General features: G+C 43.9%; 2 protein-coding genes across 13 annotated transcripts in view; both read left to right on the top strand.

Moving 5' to 3' along the window:
- The first annotated feature begins 355 nt into the window (after positions 1-355).
- Positions 356-6,262, top strand: cyp7a1 (cytochrome P450, family 7, subfamily A, polypeptide 1). Its single transcript, XM_030362972.1, has 8 exons — positions 356-693; positions 2,037-2,277; positions 2,397-2,606; positions 3,066-3,260; positions 3,487-3,686; positions 4,130-4,260; positions 4,418-4,596; positions 4,853-6,262. The coding sequence occupies exons 1-8, from the start codon at positions 611-613 to the stop codon at positions 5,153-5,155; spliced, it is 1,542 nt and encodes a 513-aa protein (XP_030218832.1). The 5' UTR covers positions 356-610; the 3' UTR covers positions 5,156-6,262.
- Positions 6,263-7,680: 1,418 nt separating this feature from the next.
- kif20ba (kinesin family member 20Ba) overlaps positions 7,681-23,215 on the top strand; it is a 44,526-nt gene continuing 28,991 nt past the window's right edge. For 8 of the 12 annotated variants that reach the window (XM_030362970.1, XM_030362965.1, XM_030362968.1 and 5 more), the window contains exons 1-14: positions 7,681-7,780; positions 8,118-8,178; positions 8,281-8,392; positions 10,058-10,150; positions 11,682-11,795; positions 13,095-13,233; positions 14,101-14,285; positions 14,493-14,547; positions 14,642-14,842; positions 17,776-17,887; positions 18,164-18,235; positions 19,751-19,897; positions 20,777-20,939; positions 22,942-23,091. In XM_030362970.1, the coding sequence (XP_030218830.1) occupies positions 8,285-8,392; positions 10,058-10,150; positions 11,682-11,795; positions 13,095-13,233; positions 14,101-14,285; positions 14,493-14,547; positions 14,642-14,842; positions 17,776-17,887; positions 18,164-18,235; positions 19,751-19,897; positions 20,777-20,939; positions 22,942-23,091 (1,539 nt within the window). In that variant the 5' untranslated portion in view covers positions 7,681-7,780; positions 8,118-8,178; positions 8,281-8,284. Of the gene's footprint in view, positions 7,781-8,117; positions 8,179-8,280; positions 8,393-10,057; positions 10,151-11,681; positions 11,796-13,094; positions 13,234-14,100; positions 14,286-14,492; positions 14,548-14,641; positions 14,843-17,775; positions 17,888-18,163; positions 18,236-19,750; positions 19,898-20,776; positions 20,940-22,941; positions 23,092-23,215 lie in introns of those variants that run through there. The other 4 variants (XM_030362962.1, XM_030362960.1, XM_030362964.1 and 1 more) reach the window with 4 other exon arrangements.

Below are 23,215 nucleotides of genomic sequence, written 5' to 3'. Positions count from 1 at the left end.
TGCGGTTCAGACACACTGATAGATAACCTTGAATCTATTTGCCAACCAAGCAGTGCTATCATAGTACAGTTCTCTGTCCTTCAGGTAAGGTTGCTCATGGACAACAGTCAAGGCCATTGTACCTAAGCACACACACGCACGGCCACACACACATACACAGGGTACATATTTTGATAGTGTTTTGAAACAAGGCTTCCTAGAGAGAGTCCAACAGTACTTACCAAGAGATACCAGACATGAACAGGAGGTAGGGGCGGGTTTTGAAGCCGTCAGCTACTCCTCCATTGGTGACATCATCAACTCTCCTCTGGTTCTGGCCTGAAGAGAGAAAAGTATAAAAACCTGAACCACAGTGACACTTGAAGGACATTGGAAATGATAGCGTTGAGTGTAGAGAGTCAGGCATTGGAATACATTTTTTAACCCATCATTCAAATTTAATTGTAATATGATTAGATGGCAATCACTCCGTCAGTCAACCTTCACATTTTGATTAAGTGATTGAAATATCAGTTACACCTTTCTTCCAAAAATATAATCTAAGTTCAGCAAGTAAACTAAGAAACAGATCATCAGTCTTTTGCTGGAGCACGTTCACATCTCCATAAAGATGATGCTGAGCATAGCTCTGATCTGGGCAGTCCTCGTGGGGTTCTGCTGTCTCCTCTGGCTGGCTGTAGGGATACGACGGAGGTAAGACACCTTTTATGTTTTTCTTGTAGTGACTGCAATGGGATGTTTCACCCCTGATAATAACGTGTGCAAAAGGTTGAAGTCAGTGAGCAACAATGTAGTTTAAGCACTTTATCACTGCACTGTAGTTGCAAGCACTGTCGTAGATTTCTATTAACGACTTATCTAATTCACTTCAACTAGCTATACGCAAGAGGAATCGGAGAGTCCGGGTCAAGTATAGATGGAGAGTTTATTGTAACCCGCAAACGAGAGACAACAAAACTGAGTGGTATTTGAGTGGTAAAGACACTGCAGAATGACTCTCGTCCTGCTCCTTATCATTACACAACACAAAGTTGGACTTTCATCAAATATTGATGTGCATAGCATGTTTATTTGCGTCATACTGTGTGGATGTCAGCCTATTCTTATGTTTTCTAGGTCACAACTGTGCCTTTTATACCATATATTATCTCTATGCACACAGAGATGATGCACATGTGTGAATGTCAGCATTGTCTTCAGAGAGTACATCAGATAGGAATAGAGGGAACCCACTCACTGGCGCCACATAACACCTAACATCTAGCGGAAAGGTGATCAGCTATTTTCCACTATTAAAGTATCTATATGATATGTAGGCCTTATAATAATCATAGTTTAACATAAAATGTAAGGTTAATTTCTACCATAGCACCTATTGTTATTTTATTTATGTTCAAAGTAATTTCTAAATGATTCACCAATCTGTTGTGAATAAATAAAACATATTTATTATTGTTATACTATGTGAGCGTCCCTCCACCTGTTCAGGCGTAGGGAGGCTGTCTGAGGAGGCTTTCAGGTGGTGTGAGAAGTTTATTACGAGGGCAGGAGATGAGAGGAGACTAGTGAAAGGCAATCTTTTTGCTGTTCTGTCTCACCGCTGAAGTCCCTTTACTGAGAGATAAACATCAGACAGTAGCGTAGCGATTCACAGATGGAAGATGGAACACATAGTAAATGGGTTTACATTGATTTGTATCATTTGCCAGTGCCACGGTCTTTATTATAAAAAGGCCCATTGAGTCCATCTTGCCCCCTTGTGATGAAACCTTTCCTCCACCTCTAACCTTTAGCCTCATCAGCGGTACTTAAAGCATCTTCATGAGCAACACTTTTTGTGGGGCTGCTACGAGTGTCTGCCGGTTTTAGCTGCTTGACAATGAAGCGCAAACATACACATACACTCCCTAAACCAACAACTGAACTTACAGAACATTTGATGCATCATCACCTACCAGCGCCTGTACGGGAGAACTGAACGGTAAAACAAAGATTGTACATGTTATTGAATATGTTCCATTTTGCCTACTTTACAGGAATCCTGGAGAACCACCGGTTGAGAACGGCCTCATTCCCTACCTGGGCTGTGCCCTACAGTTTGGTGCCAACCCACTTCAGTTTCTACGCAGCCGTCAGAAAAAATATGGCCATATATTCACCTGCAAAATTGCTGGACAGTACTTCCACTTCCTCTGCGACCCTTTCTCCTACCATGCCGTCATCCGTCAGGGCAGACATCTGGATTGGATGAAATTTCACTTTGCTACCTCTGTCAAAGTAAGGGGATACTCTCTGTTATACTCTCTGTACATAATTAGTCTGTCAAATTGTGCTCAATTGGTTCACAATCTTTTTGCATGATCCTGATTGCTGAAGTTGTATAATTGGTTCTTCAGGCCTTTGGACATGACAGCTTTGATCCTCGCCATGGCCACACCACAGAGAACCTGCACCAGACCTTCCTGAAGACGTTGCAGGGAGAGGCCCTGCCCTCCCTGATTGACGCCATGATGGGCCACCTGCAGGACATCATGCTGGATTCAGACACGGTCCGGCCCTGCGCTGAACGCTGGCAGGTGGACGGCATCTTTGTCTTCTGTTATAAGGTCAGTAATATAGAAGGTGTACAGTCTGACTCATATTCCAACATGACTTAGGGCACAGGAGGAAGCCACTGGTAGTGGTTTATAATGGATCGTATGTAAGGTTGGATAACAATATGACAGGAGGACTGAAATTCTTGATTTGTGAGTGATTTGTGAGATTTGTCAGTTAAAACCGGCGTAATGTTTTTTTTATATGTACGTATATCTGAATGCTTCGGGCCAAGTCATCCAGGGAAATGGTCCACTGTTGCCCACCACCCCCCTCCCCTACCCACCTTTATTGATCTTATACATGTAGTATGTAACACGAAAATTCAAATGAAGTCATGTCGGGTTTCCTTCGTAACAACAACATCATTCAACACTTTCAGAAAACAGTAACGGAACTCAAACTGCTGGCGGTTGCATACTTTGTTTGTATGTCATTGTTCATTCTCTCACTGCCTCCTTATCTCCTAGGTCATGTTTGAGTCTGGCTACCTGACTCTCTTTGGCAAGGAGCTGGGCAGGGATAAGCCTCAGGCCCGGCAGGCCGCTCAGAGGGCCCTTGTCCTCAACGCTTTGGAAAACTTCAAGGAGTTTGACAAGATTTTCCCGGCATTAGTGGCCGGTCTGCCCATACATGTGTTCAAGAGTGCCCACAGTGCTAGAGAGGTCAGTAGACATTTTCTATTCAGTGCTGCACAGGAAACACAATCTATAAGACCAATTACCAGTGTGTGTGGATGTTCCCGACATTCATTGTAGTGGTTACTTATTTGACCTGTTATTTTACAAGTTACATGTTCAAATTGCAGGCATGCACATATAACATAAAAAAAACTTATCTTAACCATCACATAATTTGCAGTCAGTTGATCATCACTATCTTCATTTTCAGAATCTCGCCAAAACCATGCATGCTGACAACCTGTCCAAGAGAGAAAATGTCTCGGACCTCATCTCAATGAGAATGATCCTCAATGACTCCCTATCCACATTCAATGACATCAGCAAGGCCCGGACACACGTGGCCTTACTCTGGGCCTCCCAGGCCAACACCCTGCCTGCCACCTTCTGGAGCCTGTTCTACCTCATCAGGTAACTGGTCCGCTGGGACACCTGTGGTCTATCCCACGGCTTGGAAGTTAGCAGCTTGAGACAATATGGGATCGCTGGTTGTATCTCCATGCAGCCATGGTTTTGTAGTGTATACCGTAATCATACGGTTTTGCAAGTCTCCATAAAAACCCCACTATGTTCGACTCTGATGATGTCATGACCTAGGGACAAAGGCGAGCGGAGGGGTGTGTGGATGTGTAGCGCTCTGTCTGGCCAGCGGTTGACTGCAGCATCGAGAGAGGCTTAGGCTTCTCCACACACCTATATTCATATTCTAGGACCGGTTGTGTGTGGAGGGAGAAGCTCCATCTGAGCAGTGGTTTATTTTGATGCCAACAGGAGTGAGGGTTAAGGGTACTAAAGACACTTCAACTCCACAAGTTTTTATAATTGGCCACAATATTAATGACATGCATTTTCAGGAGTCCAGATGCAATGAAAGCAGCCCGTGAAGAGGTTCAGAAAGTTTTACAGAGCACCGGTCAAAAGGCGGAACCCAATGGGCCAAGGCTGACCCTCACCAGAGAAGAGCTGGACAACATGCATGTTTTAGGTACGTTTAGAACACATATATGCTCTGTGCCCCAGATCTGCTCCTATGTACACCCAGTGCAGAGACTTCACTTTACCATACAAATATCTCATGTTTAAAACCCTTACCAAATATCTCATGTTTAAAAAAATCTATACCTTGTTTCCTTCCATTCCAGACAGCGTCATTAAAGAAGCCATGCGTCTATCCAGTGCTTCCATGAACGTCCGCGTTGCAAAGGACAACTTCCTGCTTCACCTTGACAACCAGGAAGCATATCATATAAGAAAGGACGATGTCATCGCCCTGTACCCCCCCATGCTGCACTTTGACCCGGAGATCTTTGAAGACCCTTATGTAAGCCTCTGTCATGATCAGACCCACGAGCGATATTATAAATGAACAATTACAAGATATGGCCACATGTGTTTCTGTTAAAAATATGTATTTGAATAGATTTAAATAAATAAATAAATAAATGTTAACATACAATCTATATTCCTCACTCTATAATACAATTTTCAATCATACTTTGAGTTAAAATGCTGTCTTTAGTAGATTTTATTGAAATTAATAATTACCTTTTTTATTTATTTCTTGTGCCTCCCTGAAGGAGTATAAATACGACCGGTTCCTGGATGAAGACGGTCAAGAAAAAAACACCTTCTTCCGTGGGGGGCGACGACTGCGCTACTACTACATGCCCTTTGGCTCCGGGGTCACCAAATGCCCAGGTCGCTTCTTTGCCATCCACGAGATCAAGCAGTTTCTGACTCTGGCACTGTCCTACTTTGAGATGGAGCTACTGGACCCACTCGTCAAAGTTCCTCCTCTTGACCAATCACGTGCCGGCCTTGGCATCCTTCAGCCAACCTATGACGTAGACTTCAGGTACAAGCTGAAATCTCACCCATGAGGGTGAGGGGAAATATTTAGAAAACTGCACATCGTTGGAGAAGAGTCTCATTCTGAATGTGATCCTGGATAATCTCCAGTACCACCGGATTACCTCTCTTCTTAACTTTGTATATAACTTCCACATTGTAAATATAACACCCATAAAAACAAGAAAGACATTTAACTCCCCTACATTTTTAACTAATAAGACTTGGCAAGTAACTACCTCCGGATGTTGGTCAATGATTCGCACTGTTAGAATGTAAATTAACTCAACACTTCTAGGCATCAAGGCCCTACTTTTCTTACCACATGAACTCTTGTCTAATAACTCCTCCTAGTCTTCTACCTTTACTATACCTTTCCCCCTCATATATTTTCTTATTTCTGATCTCAAACTGCGACAGATAGGAATGAGGTATATTAACATTACTGGCTGAAGACTCCCATTCTCTATTGCTGTTGATGCAAATGTTGCGTCGGGGGATGAAAGCATTGCTGTGCTATAAGTTCATAAACTAATACACCAATGGATTGACTTAAGGCCTATTCCACCAAGTGCCATTCAAGCCAATCAGAAGGATCCTCTATATTGTCAGGCAAAGGTCAAGCACAAAATGCTTTGTCGCTCCTTCAGATTGCTGCGACCAGTGAACGTTTCTTCATTCCCTCACGTTTCTTCCAACTCATCCAGATGGGTTTTTATTGGCATGTATATACTGTATATTTATATTAATAAAAGCCATTACAGATACCTATCTGTGTATGAACGAATAGCTGTATATAAATTAACTTATATAAAATATGTAGATAAATAAGCTTGTATCTGTTAGTGTATTTATCTTTACTGATGATTTCTAGAATTGTGCCTCAATGCCACTCAGCATGACTTTAATATTTACACATAAATGGTCATCAACATATTTTTCATTGTTTAATGATTGTGAGATCCTTTTTATATAATCCATTGGTTCGAAAAAAAGTTTGAAAGAAGAAGGACGTATGAAAGAAGTACTGCACACACATATTTGTTGTTCTTATCTATGGGACTTGATAACTTAAGCTCCTGATTACAGCACTGTACAAAGGTCTCATTAAGCACAGATTAAAGATTGTATCAGTCGTCCGTTGTTGTCCTTCATTATTTCCAGAGGATGAGGATCAATGTATGGGTGAAAGTTTACTGCTCTGTCGCTGTGTTGCATGGATAATTGGTCTATGACACCATAGAAAGAGCCTTTTCATAAAATTGTTAGGGATTTAGATTATTAGATATAATCTAAATCACTGATGATGCGTCCAGAGGCATCACTAGATGTATGTCTGTGTTGCATACCAACACAACCTGGCCCTTGGCTAGTGACAGGACAAACATTCAATGATTTGTATTTAGAGTATACACATTTTTTTGTCTACTTTATTGTTTAAAAATCAATCTTATACTGGAAGGCCACATATTCACAAACATACAGTATACGCTAACATTAATTTAAAGTACATTCAAGTTTTTATTTGGTTAGAATATATTCCAAATACAAAAATCAATACAATCCTTTTTGTTAGCACTAACATTTGAGACGGGAAAACTGTATTTTTAGATTTTATTAGCACCCTTTTTACACCCTTTTTTATTAAGGGTTTAACAATTGTAGCAAAAAGAGAAAGGAAATACATATTTTGACATAAACTAGTAACATATAAATAACGGCCTGCATGTTGGTGATCTTCATGTGCCTGATAACCCTTGAACATTTCAAGGTCACACAGATTCAGAAAGGTAGAACTCAGTGCGTGGCTGATTGGTGCTATCTGACGTAAAGGGCAATCCAACAATATTTAACTACTGCAGCTGCAAGAGTTTAAGTGAGTTCAGCTGTAGTAACCGACCATATTCCTGTCCCTTGATAACTTCTTGTACAGATGCAAAAGACTAACCACAAACTGAAATAATTCATTAAATTACGATTGCTGTATTTTTTACGTGATATTTAGAAGTGCACATATTCTGGCCTGCCTTGATTAGCGAATAAACAGCGACTTTCATATATTAGGATACAATTCTAAAGAGAGATTAAGACATAATTTTATAAACATTGTACATTCCAGGTTAAAACAACAAAAACATGAGTCCAACTTTTTCAGTTACAGTGTTTACGCATGTCAAATGTGTTGGTTGCAGCAGGAACCAGGGAAGACAAGTTCCTACATAAAACAATGCAAGGATCAGAAATAATTAGAAGCACAGCTGTTCGTTAACAAGGAGTCCATTTAACAGTAACGGTAGCCCCAACTTTTCTTAATGCACTACTTGGGAATCAAAAATGTAATGATACAACAAAGTATCAGTGTGTATTTCATGGGGACACACGTGTGTGTAGGGCCTACTTCTGTCACAATTTTGTGTCACACGCCCGCCAGGCGTGGTTCACATGCTCGCTAGGCGGTGGTCCTCCGCTAGGTGGCAGTAGGCCCGCCAGGTGGCGGTCCACAGCTAGGCGGCGGTAGTGTGCTCCAACAGCCAGGAGACGACACTCTACTTTCCGCAGAGAAATTATTTTCCGCTGTGTTGTGATTGGTCAAGTCTGAGTTGGATTCAAAATAAGACCGCGACTGTTTTAGCTCCGCGGTGATAGCCTTTCCAAAGGTATGTTGAATTTATTTGGTAATAAGGAATAGTTTGACGTGTATTTTCTTTGAGGGAAGTGAGTGGACGCATCTATGAATAAAACAAGGCGTTGACGGTCTTCTAGTCCAGAGACTGGATGTCACTGTCGTGTACCAGCGGCTAGGAAATCGGTGCTACAACCCCCCGTTCCCTCCAGAGCTCTTTTCAGGAGGTCTAATCCCATGTATGATGGATTGACCGACCAGTATTTCCCCTTTTGGGATCATCTTTGTATCGCATGCCTTTGGTTACCAAATCAACTATTTGCAGGATAAGGAACTCTGTCAGTCTGTGACTCCATGTTTCTGTTTTCTAGTTGAAGGTAACCAGGGTGGGTAGTTGAAGGTAGCCAGGCTGGTTCGTTGAAGGTAACCAGGGTGAGTAGTTGAAGGTAACCAGGGTGGGAGGTTGAATGTAACCAGGGTGGGTAGTTGGAGGTAACCAGGGTGTTTGACTGAAGTATGCTCCCGGTCTCCCAGGTTGATGATGGAGTCTTGCTTCAACACCAGGCGTGAGCAGGTGGAGCCCTTAGGGGTGGAGGACCTGAAGAAGGACCTGTCCATGGAGTTCAGCACCCTCCCATACTCTGAGGTACGGCCCTCCTGCTTGAATAATACAAAGGAAGAGAAAAATGGGGGGGGGTAAATTAGGGTGATTCCAGGGGAACAGCACTGACGGGGGCGCCCCAGAGGACACTGGTGGTATTATTAAAACTATGCAAAAAAAAAAAAATCGGATTAAATCATCAAATAAAGGTAGTTTGTTTTGTTGTGGTTTGTGATTCCATTGTACAAAATCATTAGAAAGTCTTCACCCTATTATCAACCCTCTCATTTGTCATTATTTGGTACAGCCCAAGTCTTACGCTACTGCAGAGCATTACTGATGATAATGACTACCCAATTATGACCTAGCATTACCCAATATTTAATGATTATAACTGAATTCTGTCAGGGGGCCCAGAATTCCTTGGGACGTCCCTGACTGTCATCACCAGTGTGTCAGACCATGTCTGACAATCTCTTGATGGATGGTGTATGTCATGGTCTAGGGGTTTCCTGTATATAAATGTAGGTGTTGGGTGGGGTTCTAGGTGGTGTATGTTCTAGGATGTGTTGTGTGTACTAGGGGTTGTTCGTCCTTGGTGTATTTTCTAGGTGGGGTATGTTACACGAGGTGTATGTACTATGTTATCAAGGTAATGTATCTTGGATGTTGTAGGTCGTTTACTAGGTGGTGTATATTCTAGGAGGTGTATGTGCTAAGAGCAGTGCTTAATTTGAGGGGGAGCAAGGGGGAGCGCGCTCCGGAAGCTCTGACGTGCGCTCCGCCAGCTCCGCCATGAGCAGTATAAAAAAAAAATGCGCTGCGTAGCGGTAATCAATGAAGTACGACATAACATTGCGTGAGGAATAGGTACTTTGGCGCCCCGTGCTGCAGGCGTACACCCGTGTATAGATGGAATGAAACCCTCAATGAAGTTGAGGGTTTACACCTCCCTTTGGAGGTGTATATTCTAGGTGGTGTATATTCTAGGAGTTCTATGTAGTTCTAGTTCTATGTTCATACAGTGTTTTCCCCAGTAAATGTCTTAGTCGATGTGGTCAAGGAGCGAGGGGTTGTCTCCGTTTCAATTCAATTCAAAAAGCTTTATGACACGACCATTGTTGTGAACAGTATTACCGATGCATTATTGATCTTTATTTTTTACACCTGATGGAAGTATGTTTTCTTTCCCTACGAGATTTTTCTACCTTGTTAATGCATAATAATTTTAAAAAAAATATTAAAGTTATATATTTTTTAGTGCTGTCAGTTAAACGCGTTATTAATAGTTTTTTTTCTTTGGCTCAAAACAAAGAAGCAGTAGCCTGACTGCTATGTTCAAGGCAGTATGTTTGTATGTTCATTGTTTAATTGCACTATTGGCTTTTTTTTGTATCGTCCTGTTTTGATCAGTATATGCCAATGTTGTTATCAATAAAAAAACATTTGCACAAGGCAAGCCGATGCACTTCTCCATGTTGATAAGAGCATTAAAATGAGAAATTAATGGGACAAAGAAATGAAGGGATATTTATCATAAAAGAAATTGAGCGTGAGTTAACTATGACATTAATGCGATTAATCGCTTGACAGCACTAATTTTTTTATATACATTGGTAGTCAAGGTGGGGCCCTGTTGTTGTCAAGGCGGCCGCCTTAACAACACAGTGCTGGGGGAAACACTGATGTATCTTGGGCGGTGTACTCCAGCAGGATGCGGTGGTGGACGTGAAGGAACATCTGGAGGTCTACCTGAGGATCAGACCTTTCACCACAGCAGAGAGCGACAGCACTGAGTCCCAGGTACTACAATATGTACCAATAAGTACTACTATGACCAGGTACTCCTACTACTGCATGTACCAATAAGTACTACTATGACCAGGTACTCCTACTGCATGTACCAATAAGTACTACTCTGACCTAGGGCTGCTCGATTATGGGAAAAATCATACTCACGATTATTTTGGTCAATATTGAAATCACGATTATTCAAGCGATTATTTTAGAGTTTGAAAACATGATGTATTTATTCAGCATGTCTCTCCCAGATTGTTTTTTTTTACTGAGAACTTAGAAATTTAGACAAAAAAAAAATACACAAAATGGTCTAAAGGAAAATGCTCAAATCTAAAATAATGTACAGATATGTATCCAGCTGTTCATTAATCGCCCAGCACTACTCTGACCGGGTACTACTGTGTGTGTGTGTGTGTGTATGTGTGTGTGTGTGTGTGTGTGTGTGTGTGTGTGTGTGTGTGTGTGTGTGTGTGTGTGTGTGTGTGTGTGTGTGGGGGCTTCTCCAGTGAGGAGAGGGAGGAGGATCCTGCTTAACATTGTTGAGAATAAAAATGGAGATTTCCCAGACTACTGTAATGAATTAATGCCCTTAAATATGACTACTGTAATGCCTTTGTATCTGTTATGTTCGTTTTCCTGGGTAAAGGGTCCTTATCACCCCCTAACACCTATTGAAAATGACTACTTGAGGAAGTTCCTCCCTCAGCCTCCACTGACTCCCATTCATTTCCCGGCAGTGTTGGCGGCAGGTGTATAACATGGGGTTCAATGGGGGAGAGGAGGAAAGTCCTCCTGTGTGGGTGTGACTAGCTATGGGGTTTGAATCGCGCCGAAATCTTTTCACCAATAGGCTGGAGCCCTGGCTGCTCTATGAACCAATAAAAAGGAGCCCTGGATGCGCTATGAACCAATAAGAAGGAGCCCTGGCTGCGCTATGAACCAATAAGCAGGAGCCCTGGCTGTGGAGCAGGCCGGAGGGAGGGGTTATCCCCTCAAGTCTAGGCTAAGAGAACCAACGAACCCTGCACTCAGTCTTATGCCTCGTTTCCACCGAGCGGTGCGGTACTGTTTGTTGCGGTACGGTGCGACCCTGTTCGCTTATATTGGTACTTCCACCACCAAAAGTTAGGCAAGGTCCGAAATAAACACGCCGAGTGCCACGCTTATTTTTCGGCACTCCTCTGTTGGGTTACCAAGGCGTCTGTAAGGTTGCCGAAAACGTTGAGCTAAACACGCTGTTATTCTGAAATCGCTTAAAAAAGATCCAATTTGGTATGAACAGGTCACTGATATCTTGATATCAGTGAATATACATGAAGATTGAGTCCCTCAATCTTAATTGGCTTGACACCATGGCCAACATTCTGAAACATCCATTAACATCCACATTTGCCTCAAACAATGTTAGGCTTACAGCTCATGTAAATAGTTGTGAAATAATGTTTTGTTTTTTAATTGTTCGTTACGGTGACCATTCTGTTTGACATTGTGGAAAGGATGCTAGCCAACGACCTGTGTGTGTGTGTGTGTGTAGGACTGTGTGACCATGGAGTCTCCTGAAACGGTGCTGTTGAAGCCTCCCAGGAACTCGTCTAGACTCAGCGACAAGTCTGTCCCTCAAACCGGCCAACACTTCCACTTCTCAAAGGTCAGTACCCCCTCCTACACAGAGGTCTGTACCCCCTACACACAGGTCATTACCTCCAACACACAGGTCAGTACCTCCAACACACAGGTCTGTACCCCTACACACAGGTCAATACCCCCGACACACAGGTCAGTACCCCCTACACACAGGTCTGTACCCCCTACACACAGGTCTGTACCCCCTACACACAGGTCTGTACCCCCTACACACAGGTCAGTACCTCCTACACACAGGTCAGTACCCCCTACACACAGGTCAGTACCCCCTACACACAGGTCTGTACCCCCTACACACAGGTCAGTACCTCCTACATTAGGGTTTTGACTCCGAACTTCGTTATTTGAATATAATTAGAATATCTAAAAATAAATCAATATTCGAATCAATATTAGGCAGCCCTTAATATTCAAACCTGTTATGGGAATTGTTTTTTGTGAATGTCTTTGCTTGAACGTTGTTTTCAATTCAGATTCCGAAACTTTTTCACGGCTGGTGAAGTTGTGAATTGCGAGCTCATTAGCAAAGCTATTATTGGTCATCTGGGCTCCTGTAGGTGGGGTTGCGTCCTGGATTGCGCCACTTTTGTATTTTATAGCAAAAAAATGGCCGCGTCAACACAGACAACAGCCCCCGAGGGGGAGAAAGAAATTGACCCTCCTGACCATTTCAAAAGCAAAGTGGGGCGCTACTTTGGGTTCGAAAGAATACAGGGGAAAATAACCGGTAAGGATAAAGTAATATGTAGGACCAAACTCTCATACCACGGGACAACCAGCAACTTGAGAGCCCACCTGTCTACACTACATCCCGGCAAGCTGACTGATGCACTGCCCTCTGGTGGACAAAACATTATGCAACTTAAGTTTTATACCATATAGGTCTTACTGAAGGCATTCAATGGTCAAAATATCCTTATAAATATTCGAATATATATTTGAATATTAATAAACAAACAAACTTTGAATATGATTTTTGGGCAAAAGTCAAAGCCCTACCCTACATACAGGTCTGTAGCCCCTACATATAGGTCTGTAGCCCCTACACACAGGTCTGTAGCCCCTACACACAGGTCTGTAGCCCCTACACACAGGTCTGTAGCCCCTACACACAGGTCTGTAGCCCCTACACACAGGTCTGTAGCCCCTACACACAGGTCTGTAGCCCCTACATACAGTCCAGCTCTGTTCTGGCCTGGAGGTCTTATGTGCCTGACTGTTTGATAAATGGAAGTGCTATTGTAGTGGGTTTCTGTATTATTCGGTGGGCAGACTGACTGTGTGTATCTGGTTCCTGGGGCAGGTGTACGGTCCTGAGACCAGCCAGCTGGACCTGTTTGATGGCACGGTGAAGGATCTGGTCAGACATGTTCTGGAAGGAGGAAACTCTCTGGTGTTCACGTACGGTGTCACCAACGCTGGCAAAACCTTCACCTTCCTGGGTCTGTTACATCACTCCCTCACCACACCTTAAACCCTTGTTGTTCTACCGGAGCAGCCACAAAGTTAATTTATCTGATCAATATATTTCAGATAATGCATATTTTTTGCAGCTATTTTGAAGGATTCAGTAAATCCAACGTTCATATTGTAATCAATGCATATTACATCGTTCCTAATCGTAAAGGCTCACAGGACAACAGGTTTCAGTCTGCTAGGCGGTGGGGGTGAATTACTCTATTGACACCCTCTGCTGATGTTTTCATAATCATATTACAACAATTAAACATGCTATAGTTTCAGTGGGTTTTTCTAGTCTGAGGTTTGCTACTTCGCATACATGTGCTATGTCACATCCATAACATTATCTTATTTCTCAACAGCCTATTCATGAAAAAATCTAATATATGCAGCTAAGACTGCTTTACTTTGTACACATCATTCTCTGTGCATCTACTATAAGAATTCAGTTTTGAAAAAAAAAATTGGTCCTCAGAAAAGCCATTTTATGTCACATCGATAACGCGACCTATTTGCAATGCTGTTCTGCGATCCAAATATATTTCAGAATTTTTTTTGGGGGTATGCAATCTACCTTTAAAATAACCTAAAAGTTAATGTGACTGGTTTAATTTATGCTGAACCGATGGTTTCTCTGAAACATTTTGTTGTTCAATTTGAGTACAAATGTCGCATCCATAACGCTGGAATCCCTCATGGAAGCTGCGTTTGAGGCATACAGGTGTTTTAAAGGTGTTTGAGGTATGCAGGTAGTTTCATTGTGTGTATAACCGTGAAGGGTATAAAGGTATATTAAAGGGTTATTCTGAGGAAGTGGAAGTGCGTAATAGTGTTTGTCTGGTCGCCAGGTCCCGACGGGGATGCAGGCCTCCTGCCCCGCTCCCTACAGCTGGTGTTCCGTAGTGTGGAGGAACGCCTCTCCCCGCACATGGCCGTGAAGCCACACCGCTGCAGAGAGTTCAGTAGACTGACCCGGGAACAGCAGGCTGAGGAGGCCCTGGCCAAGAACACCCTCCTCAAACAGCTCAAAGAGGTGGCCATTCTTTCCCTGTCTCTGGTACCTGTCTCTGGTACCTGTCTCACTGTGTCTGAAACCGGCCTCACTGCTTCTGAGACTGCTCATGGCTCAGTCTGCTGTCTCCGTACCGGTCTCACTGCGGCCTGTTTCTCTGCTCGGACAGCTCCAAGTGGGGAAGCACCTGTCTCACCCATCTGTCTGTCTGCTCATCTGTATGTCTAGAGTGAAAAGGCCAGTGCCAGCCAGCTGTGTTCCACCAGTCAAAACTCTTCAGAAGGTAAATCCAATGGTCTGGTTTATTATAATTGTATATCTATTATTCAATAGTTGCAGATGGTCGGTACGATGGGTTGTGTGTGTGTTGTCTGAAGGCCCCAGTGTTCTTGGCTCCCTGCTGGAGGACCCAGTGGTGCTGGATGTTGCCCCAGACACCAGCTTCTCCATCTGGGTGTCCTTCTGTGAAATCTACAACGAAAACATCCATGACCTGCTGGACGCCGGGCCCCCAGGGGCCCCCCGCCGGGCGGCGCTGCGTCTCTCACAGGACATCAAGGGGAACTCTTTTGTCAAAGGTCAGCTGTGTGTGTGTGTGCAGGTGTAAGTGTGTGTGCAGGTGTAAGTGTGTGTTCAGGTGTAAGTGTGTGTGCAGGTGTTACGTGTGTGTGTGGTTGCAGATGTATCGTTGCATGTGTGTGCAGGTACACGCCGTGTGTGCAGGTGTAACGTGTGAGGGCAGTTGTAAAGGTGTGGGAGGGTAGTTGTAAAAGTGTATGTGCAGGTGTAATGATGTGTGTGTGTGTTTGTGTGCAGGTATAACATTGTGTGAGGGCAGATACTCTGCCCTCTATGAAACTCAAACTTTTGCTAATGTAAGTGAATCTCGCCTTGGCCTACTCGCATGTTAAAACAATATGTTTTTCTCTTGTCACTCCTGGGGCCATATTCAAAAAGAGTTGTAGCGCTAAAAGTAGGTCATAAGTGGTGAATTTAGGAGAAACTCCTAAAAGATAATTGGCATGTCACTCTTAAATTTAGGACTCCTAATAGAATTTTCTAAGCAATTCACAAAATATTTTAGGCCTAAAAGTAGCACCTAATTCTAGGAGAGCTTAAAAGTCCTCGAGAGGACTCCTATCTCAGTAAGATCTATTCACAAAGAATCTGAAAATGGCTGCAGTGAGACGAAATGCTTTGTAGACAATGGAGGACTGCTAATTGATAAAGAGATATAGGGTAATTCGTGAGGGTATCAAATTTGTGGTTGAATTAGTACAGGATGCAATACCGTCCCCAACAAACGGGAATGACCAAACCTCTCTGGAGATAAAATGGTGGCAACACTTCGATATTTAACAACAGGGAAAATGCAACTTTGAAATGCTGACGATTTAAGAATATCGCAAACATCAGTGATGGTTAAAACACAATGTTAATTATGCAATATATAAATATAAATTAATATTCACTTTAATCATTATTTATTGAAAAAAATTCTATGAAAAAAATGACTAATGAAATTAATGATCCTTATTGAGTTAAAAAAGAAAACAACCTAATTCTTACACGGCTACTTGCAAAAACGAAAAAAATCCACTTTCCTTGACAGCGGTAATTATATGTTTAGCAACGGTGAATTATCAAATAACTCACCGTCGGAAGTTGTGAAGGCCCATGCAAGTGAACGTAGCGCTTCACAGCATTGAGAAGAGCTGTGTAATAAATATATATAAGTACTCTTACTTATGATTACTATCCATCATTTATCATAAGATGATTAATTGTATTAAGTTTAGAAAAGCTCAGTAGAAATTTGTCCTGGGACCAGTTGGGCTTTCGCATGCGTTTCACGTCTTTTTTTTCGCTTTCAATCATCATGATAGAAGGACTTGAACAGAGGTAAGGGCTGATATTTAAAGTGTTTAAGTACTGAAAATATGCTCAATAGTTTGCAGGGTGCTTCAAATTACCTTCTTGATAAATGCAATTTACGTATTTTTATTGTTTGCTTTCTCTCTCTTTTTAACGTGCATACAACGTCATTACTGTTGTCTGCGCAAACTTGTCATCATGTGTGTATTATGCTAACGGCACTGTCCATAAATATTTGGTAGGTCTTTATTTGTAGCCTATGTTGCGGGGATGTTGCAGATGAGTTTTCACGAGACCGCCTGGACTCAACAACCAATTCCGCACTGACCGCTTCTAAACTCGTGCACGTCAGTTAATTCACTCTTAGTGATTTATCCTTGCTATGAGTACGTCTCATTAGCTTTGTCAATTACTTTTAAGAAAAAACTCCTGCGTAAAAACGTTTAGCGCGAGTTAGGAGCACTCCTAGCGGTAAGATAAAAAGCTTTGTGAATACGGCCCCGGATGAGTAAGTCTACACGCACGTTAACAATTTACAACAGCCGAGATGCGAGTATGCGGGGTATTACTATAATCAGGGTATTACTAATAACCTAAAAGGGAAAAAGAAGAATGGAATACTCAACCCCTATGGCCGTTTGCTAACCTCTAAAAAAACTGTTTCGATACAACTGCACACCTTAATGCCATCAAAATAAATAGAGATGCACCGATATGAAAATTTTGACCGATACCGATATCCGATATTAAAATTGCTGTTACGCCCGATAACCGATATTTACCGATATCGATATTGGTATACGTATCCGCTTCCGGTTCCGGTTTCCGGTTCAATGGGATTACGGAACGCCAAATAAAACGCAACAGAAACTGTATTTCGCTACGATAATGTATATAATGATTAGACACGGCATCCTCCGCGCATTACTTCGGCTTTGCAAGTAGTGCATATTGCAATTCGAGTACCTTCATTTGAGACCGTAAAAAACCGCCGACATTGATTATTTTCAGTTAAGGTGACAAACACTCCTGTACTGCCTCTCCGTGCGTCTCTGGCTGCGTCACTGACAATGTCACATGACCAAACAAGCTGCCCATGGGCAAAAAACACACACAACGGCAACTAGACTAGGAAATAAATATCGACTGTTAATATCGGACCAGTTTTACTTATCGGGCCGATGCTGATATGTTAAAAAATGACTAACATCGGCCGATAACGATATCACTGCCGATATATCGTGCATCCCTAAAAATAAACTTATGTTCACGTACCGCAGAGCCAGTAAACATTGGCTTGTAGCACTAACCGCTATGTAAATAAACGAACAATACAAATAACAGTGATAATCATAGGTCTTTGAATGTAATTCGCCCAACACGCCTGGCCTCGCACAACACGCCTGGCCACGCCCAACACGCCTGGCCACGCCCAACACGCCTGGCCACGCCCAACACACCTGGCCACGCCCAACACGGCTGGCCACGCCCAACACGCCTGGCAACACCCCGACACTCCTGGCCACGTCGCAACACACCTGGCCACGCCCCAAAACACCTGGCCACGCCCCAACACCTTTGGCCATGTCCCAACAAAGCTGGCAACCCTCCAACGTGTGTGTGTGCTTGTGTACAGACCTGCGCTGGGTGCAGGTGAACAGTGCTGAAGAGGCATTGAAGGTGATGAAGTTGGGCCGGAGGAACCAGAGCTTCGCATTCACCAAACTGAACCAGTCGTCCAGTCGCAGGTACTCACACTCTATGGACCTCCAGCCCCTAGCGGCCATCTTGGTTCTAAATAATAGCTATCTGGACCTTAATGCGTTCCAAGATGGCTGCTAGGTGAATAATGCTACCTTTCTGCACCTGGCCTTTATCCGGACAGCATGTTCTGGGACAAGGCGTATATTAAGAGATCACTATGTGGGGTGGCTCAGCCCATTACTGCTAACCATGTAGGCAGCATGCCTCGTAGCTCTGTGGCTCTACCCGCTGACTCTCTCTGTATCTGTGTCTGTGTGCAGTCACAGCATCTTCTCCATCCGCATCCTGAGGACGGACCAGGCTGGTGTCCCCAGGGTCGACGGCATCAGCGAGTCAGTACTACACTAGAGTCCCTTACTAGTTAATATGTGGTGTGGTTGTGTTTGTGTGAAGAAGTAAGGTTACTACACATTAAGGGCCCTATTTTAACGGTCTGAAACGCAAGTGAGAAGCGCCAAGCGCAAGTAGCTTTGTGGGCGGTTCTATGGCGATGTCGCTAGTTTACCGGCGCGAATAATGACTCTTGCACCCGGCGCTAATCTAAAAAGGTTGATTACCTGTAGGTGTGGTTTGGACGTAACACGCAATAAACCAATGACGGTGCCATCTCCCATCCCCTTTAAGAGCCATGAGCGAATTTGAATCTGACGAGTTGATATTTTGCAGCACGTCTTCAGTCTCCGATGAGACAGATGCACATGAATTTCAAACTTCATATGGCTCAGTTTATGGCCAAATAATATGGCCTAAGTCATACATGGGATAAGGTTTTCTTCCACAACTTCAAATACTGAGTCCTATTTAATGTGGTTCTATTTAGTGATATTTAATGATATACACAATACATTATAAACATTGTTTCTTATCAGTATTGTATGCATTATCGTTATCGACCTGTGTTCCTAATATGCATGTGTCCCCCCGTTAATATACATTGCCATGGACTGTATTATGCGTTACGTGTTTAGTTTGCGCGTGTTAAAACAGATGGACGCGCACCCGCGCGCGTGTGTGCGCGCCCGTATTCATTCATTCTTTTTTTTTAACACTCACTCGTGGTAAAAAAATGTTTGCTCACGAGCAAATACTCATCAATCCTAAACGTTATGGGCATGTACACAATGTCTGTGTCAAGAAAATATGCGTTTGCTGTACGTTGTTTGCAGATGCATTGATTTAAAAGTACAACTTATTACCGCTGTTCTTTCCCAAAGAATATACCGAGAATGTGTGGCTAGGTAGATGAGAGAAGCAAAGTGTATGTGCGAGGTGCACAAGCAACATTATGCATGCGCCCTTAAAGTAGCATCTGAACAACGCGCCACTGACTTTACAGTAAACCAGGTATTTCCTGGTTTGTGGCGCAAGTGGTTTCTGAAACGTCAAAATAGCACCAGGGAACGTTTGCGCCAGAACATGCCTCCTCCTTTCGCCGAGCCACCCCTTGGGGCGCAAGATCATTCCCTAATTTACCGACACGTGGCGCAGGAGGGAAAATAACCTTCTGCTTCAGTTGCAAACTAGCAACGACACATGCGCCAGTGATTAAGTCAATTGCGCCGGATGCAAGATAGGGCCCTGAGAGTCCCCTACTTGTTCATATGTGGATGAAGTTCTTTGATTACTCTGCTATTATATTGTGATATGTAGTATGTGGATTAGGTTATAGAGGGAGGTGATACATAAGTCTTCTCTACGGGCTGTTTGTATGTACCCCAGGTTCTCTGTGTTACCTGGCTTGTTGTGTTCTCTGTGTCTGATTGGCTGTTTGTGTTCTCCAGGTTGTGTCTCTGATTGGCTGCTTGTGTTCTCCTGGTTTTGTCTGATGGGCTGCTTTTGTACTCCAGGTTGTCTCTATGTGACCTGGCGGGGTCAGAGAGGTGTGCTAAGACTCAGAACCGTGGGGAGCGTCTGAAGGAAGCAGGTAACATCAACACCTCCCTGCTGACGCTGGGGAAGTGCATCAACGCTCTGCGACACAACCAGCAGTCCAAGTAAGACCACCAACTAGGTATACAGCAGGCTAGCTTCCCGCCATCTAGCAGACTAGCTTCCCGCCGGCTTGCAGACTAGCTTCCCGCCGGCTGGCAGACTAGCTTCCCGCTGGCTTGCAGACTAGCCTCCCGCCGGCTTGCAGACTCGCTTCCCGCCGCTTGCATACTAGCTTCCCGCCGGCTAGCATACTAGCTCACCGTTGGCTAGCAGGATAGCTCAACACAAACTAACACGCTAGCAGCTTAGCCCACCACCAGCTAACAAGCTAGCAGGCTAGCTCACCACCAGCTAACAAGCTAGCAGCCTAGCCCACCGCCAGCTAACAAGCTAGCATCCTAGCCCACCGCCACCTAACAAACTAGCAGCCAAGCTCACCATCAGCTATCAAGCTTTCTACCTACAAGCTAGCAGCCTTGCTCACCACCAGTTAACAGGCTAGCTACCTACCAGCTAACAGGCTAGCTCACCACCAGCAGGGAAGGTCAGACCTGCTCAATACCAGCTAACAAGCCAGCAAACTAGCTCACCTCCAGTTATCAGGCTAGCTCAACAGCAGAAGGCCAATTCAGAACATGCTTGCTCCCCACCAGCTTACAGGATAGTTCACTGACAGCTAACAGGCTAGCTCACCACCAGATAACCAGCTAGCTCACCACCAGCTAACAGGCTAGCTATCCTCCAGGTTACAGGCTAGCTCACCACCAACAAACAGTCTAGCTCAGCACCTGCAGGCCAAGATTAGCTAACTAGTAGCTAACAGGGCAGCTGGCATAAGGAAGGCCAAATAAGACTTCTAAATGGTCTGACCCCCTACTGAATGATCTGACCCCTACTGAATGGTCTGACCCCCTACTAAATGGACTTACCCTACCCCACAGGCTGCTAAGACACATCCCGTTCAGGGAGAGCAAGCTGACCCACTACCTGCAGAGCTTCTTCTGTGGTCGAGGCAGAGCCTGCATGATCGTCAACGTCAACCAGTGTGCCTCCATGTACGACGAGACACTCAACGTACTCAAGTTCTCTGCTGTCGCTCAAAAGGTGCTCCTCTCTCCATCCCTCTTTCAACTCTTCATGCCTTTCCCACGTTACAAGGCTTGGTCGGTGTCCGGTACGGTTGCTCAGGGTATTAAGAAATCCCCAAACACATTCCTCTGTCTCTTACATCTGTTTCCGTCATTTTATGAATTATTTTTCATAAGGTAACCAATAGATCGAGAAAGTATGTATAATGGAATAGTCAAAATAGTATTGAGCTTTGCTCACGTCACGGATGATGGCTCACGACGGCAAGCAGCCAATTGCTTACAGAGTCATTTGAACTTGGCCCATTGATCACGCCTCTTGTGCTGAAGCAAAAGAGAGCAGCTTCCCCAGACCAACGTGCAATCTACGATTGAGCTTGGTCTGGCAATAGCCAGGCTACCGCGATGCAATTATACGGCAAATTCCTAGGATAATCATGCCGTTAAAAGACTGATGTAATACTCATCCTATAGCCTGATGAAGACGAGCTGATGCTCCGTTAATCCACCAACACATCCTATGTATTTAGAGGATTCAATTAACAGGAATTTTTATTTTTAAGTTGGTGTGTTTTGCAGACGTTAGTTTCCCTGTTTACTAACTAAAATTGTCTATCTCCCTTTTCATAGAAACTTGGTATCCAAATCTAAACTGTTATACAACTGCACAACTTCATGTTCTCAAAAGCTATTTGTATTTCAGGTACCACAGTGCAAATAAACATTGACGCGCTAACCGCTATCTACAATTACAATTAGGGCATTTAGCAGACGCTTTTATCTAATTATTATCTGGTTAATACACACATTGACACACCGACGGCAGAATCAACCATGCAAGGATACAGCCAGCTCGTCAGAAGCAGGTAGAGTTAAGCGTCTTGCTCAGGGACACATCAACACTCAACTAGGACGAGCTGGGGATCGTACTAGCAACCTTTTGGTTAGAACACAACTGCTCTACCTCCTGAGCTAAGCCGACCCCGACCTAACTAGTTGAATGATCAATGATTATAGGTCTAGGATTGTAGTCTACCATGATGGATGTTCAATACATATAACAGATAGTGATAATTATAGCTCTCGGATTGTAGTTTACCATGGATGATCAATACATATTACATGATAATGTGATAATTCTAGGTCTATGGTCGTTCACCTCTAGGGATGCAGTCAGAACACTGTGTTGAGAATCCTAAATAGTCTGTTTCCTCCACCATGACCTGTAACTTGTTCAGTGGCCATGGTTACTGTGACAAATATACCTGAATGGGATTGGTTAAATGGATATATACGTTGGGGCAGCAGGGCAGGGCTCCGGCGGGAGACAATCGCGGTCAACAATCATGGGCAACAATCCCTTTCTCCATTTCGCGGTTCAGTCTACTTCAGATTGATGTGGAAGTGGAAGAACCAGAGACGTCTGAGAACCTGACACAGTCGTTTGAGATTCATACTATCGTCTGGAGGCGCACACAGCTTTTGGACGTGATAATATATATTTTATGATATAGATATCTATGTATAATATGAAATTATTTAGGTATAGAGCTCCAGGACTCCCGCCGAGGCACCAGGAGTGTTCTGGTGGTACCGGTCTATGGTACCGTGGCAGCAAGCTGTTCAGGGCCACACCCCCACCCTCCTCCTTGACCCGCCTCTCTCCTCCTCATTTGCATTAAAGCTACAGACACCGAAACGGGGCGTTAGGGGAAAGCTCAATGTGCGACTGGCTCGTAGTGGCTGTAATTCTGCACCACGGCGGAATTTTGAGAACGTCTTCGAATACTGTGTTAGGGGCCCACTAATATCTATATTAAAGCATCCATAAAGTAGCATGCCATGGGACCTTTAAGGTGTGTGTGTGTGTGTGTGTGTGTGTGTGTGTGTGTGTGTGTGTGTGTGTGTGTGTGAGAGAGATATATAGGGTATTTGCATCTTTTGTGTTCCTGGAATACGTTTAAGATGATTACCCATCGACATAAAGCTATAGTTTGTGTGTTATTCTTTGTCTACAGGTTGTTGTGTTGAACTCCAAAACCCTCCAAATCAAGTCCCAGAGGGCTGCAAGGGATGTCTCCTTCCTCATCAACAACACCGACCAGAAGAGCCTGACTCAACGGAGGAGCTCTCTGATGGGCTGGGACTCTAGCCTGGAGGATGTGCAGGTAGGGGTCCCTTCATCTGACCCGGGGGGTCCCTTCAGATGACCCTGGGGGTCCCTTCATCTGACCCTGAGGGTCCCTTCATCTGACCCTGAGGGTGCCTTCATCTGACCCTGGGGGTCCCTTC

This window comes from Gadus morhua, chromosome 8, assembly GCF_902167405.1.
Source record: "Gadus morhua chromosome 8, gadMor3.0, whole genome shotgun sequence".
NCBI classification, from domain to species: Eukaryota; Metazoa; Chordata; class Actinopteri; order Gadiformes; family Gadidae; genus Gadus; species Gadus morhua.
This window is presented reverse-complemented; position numbering and strand designations above follow the sequence as displayed.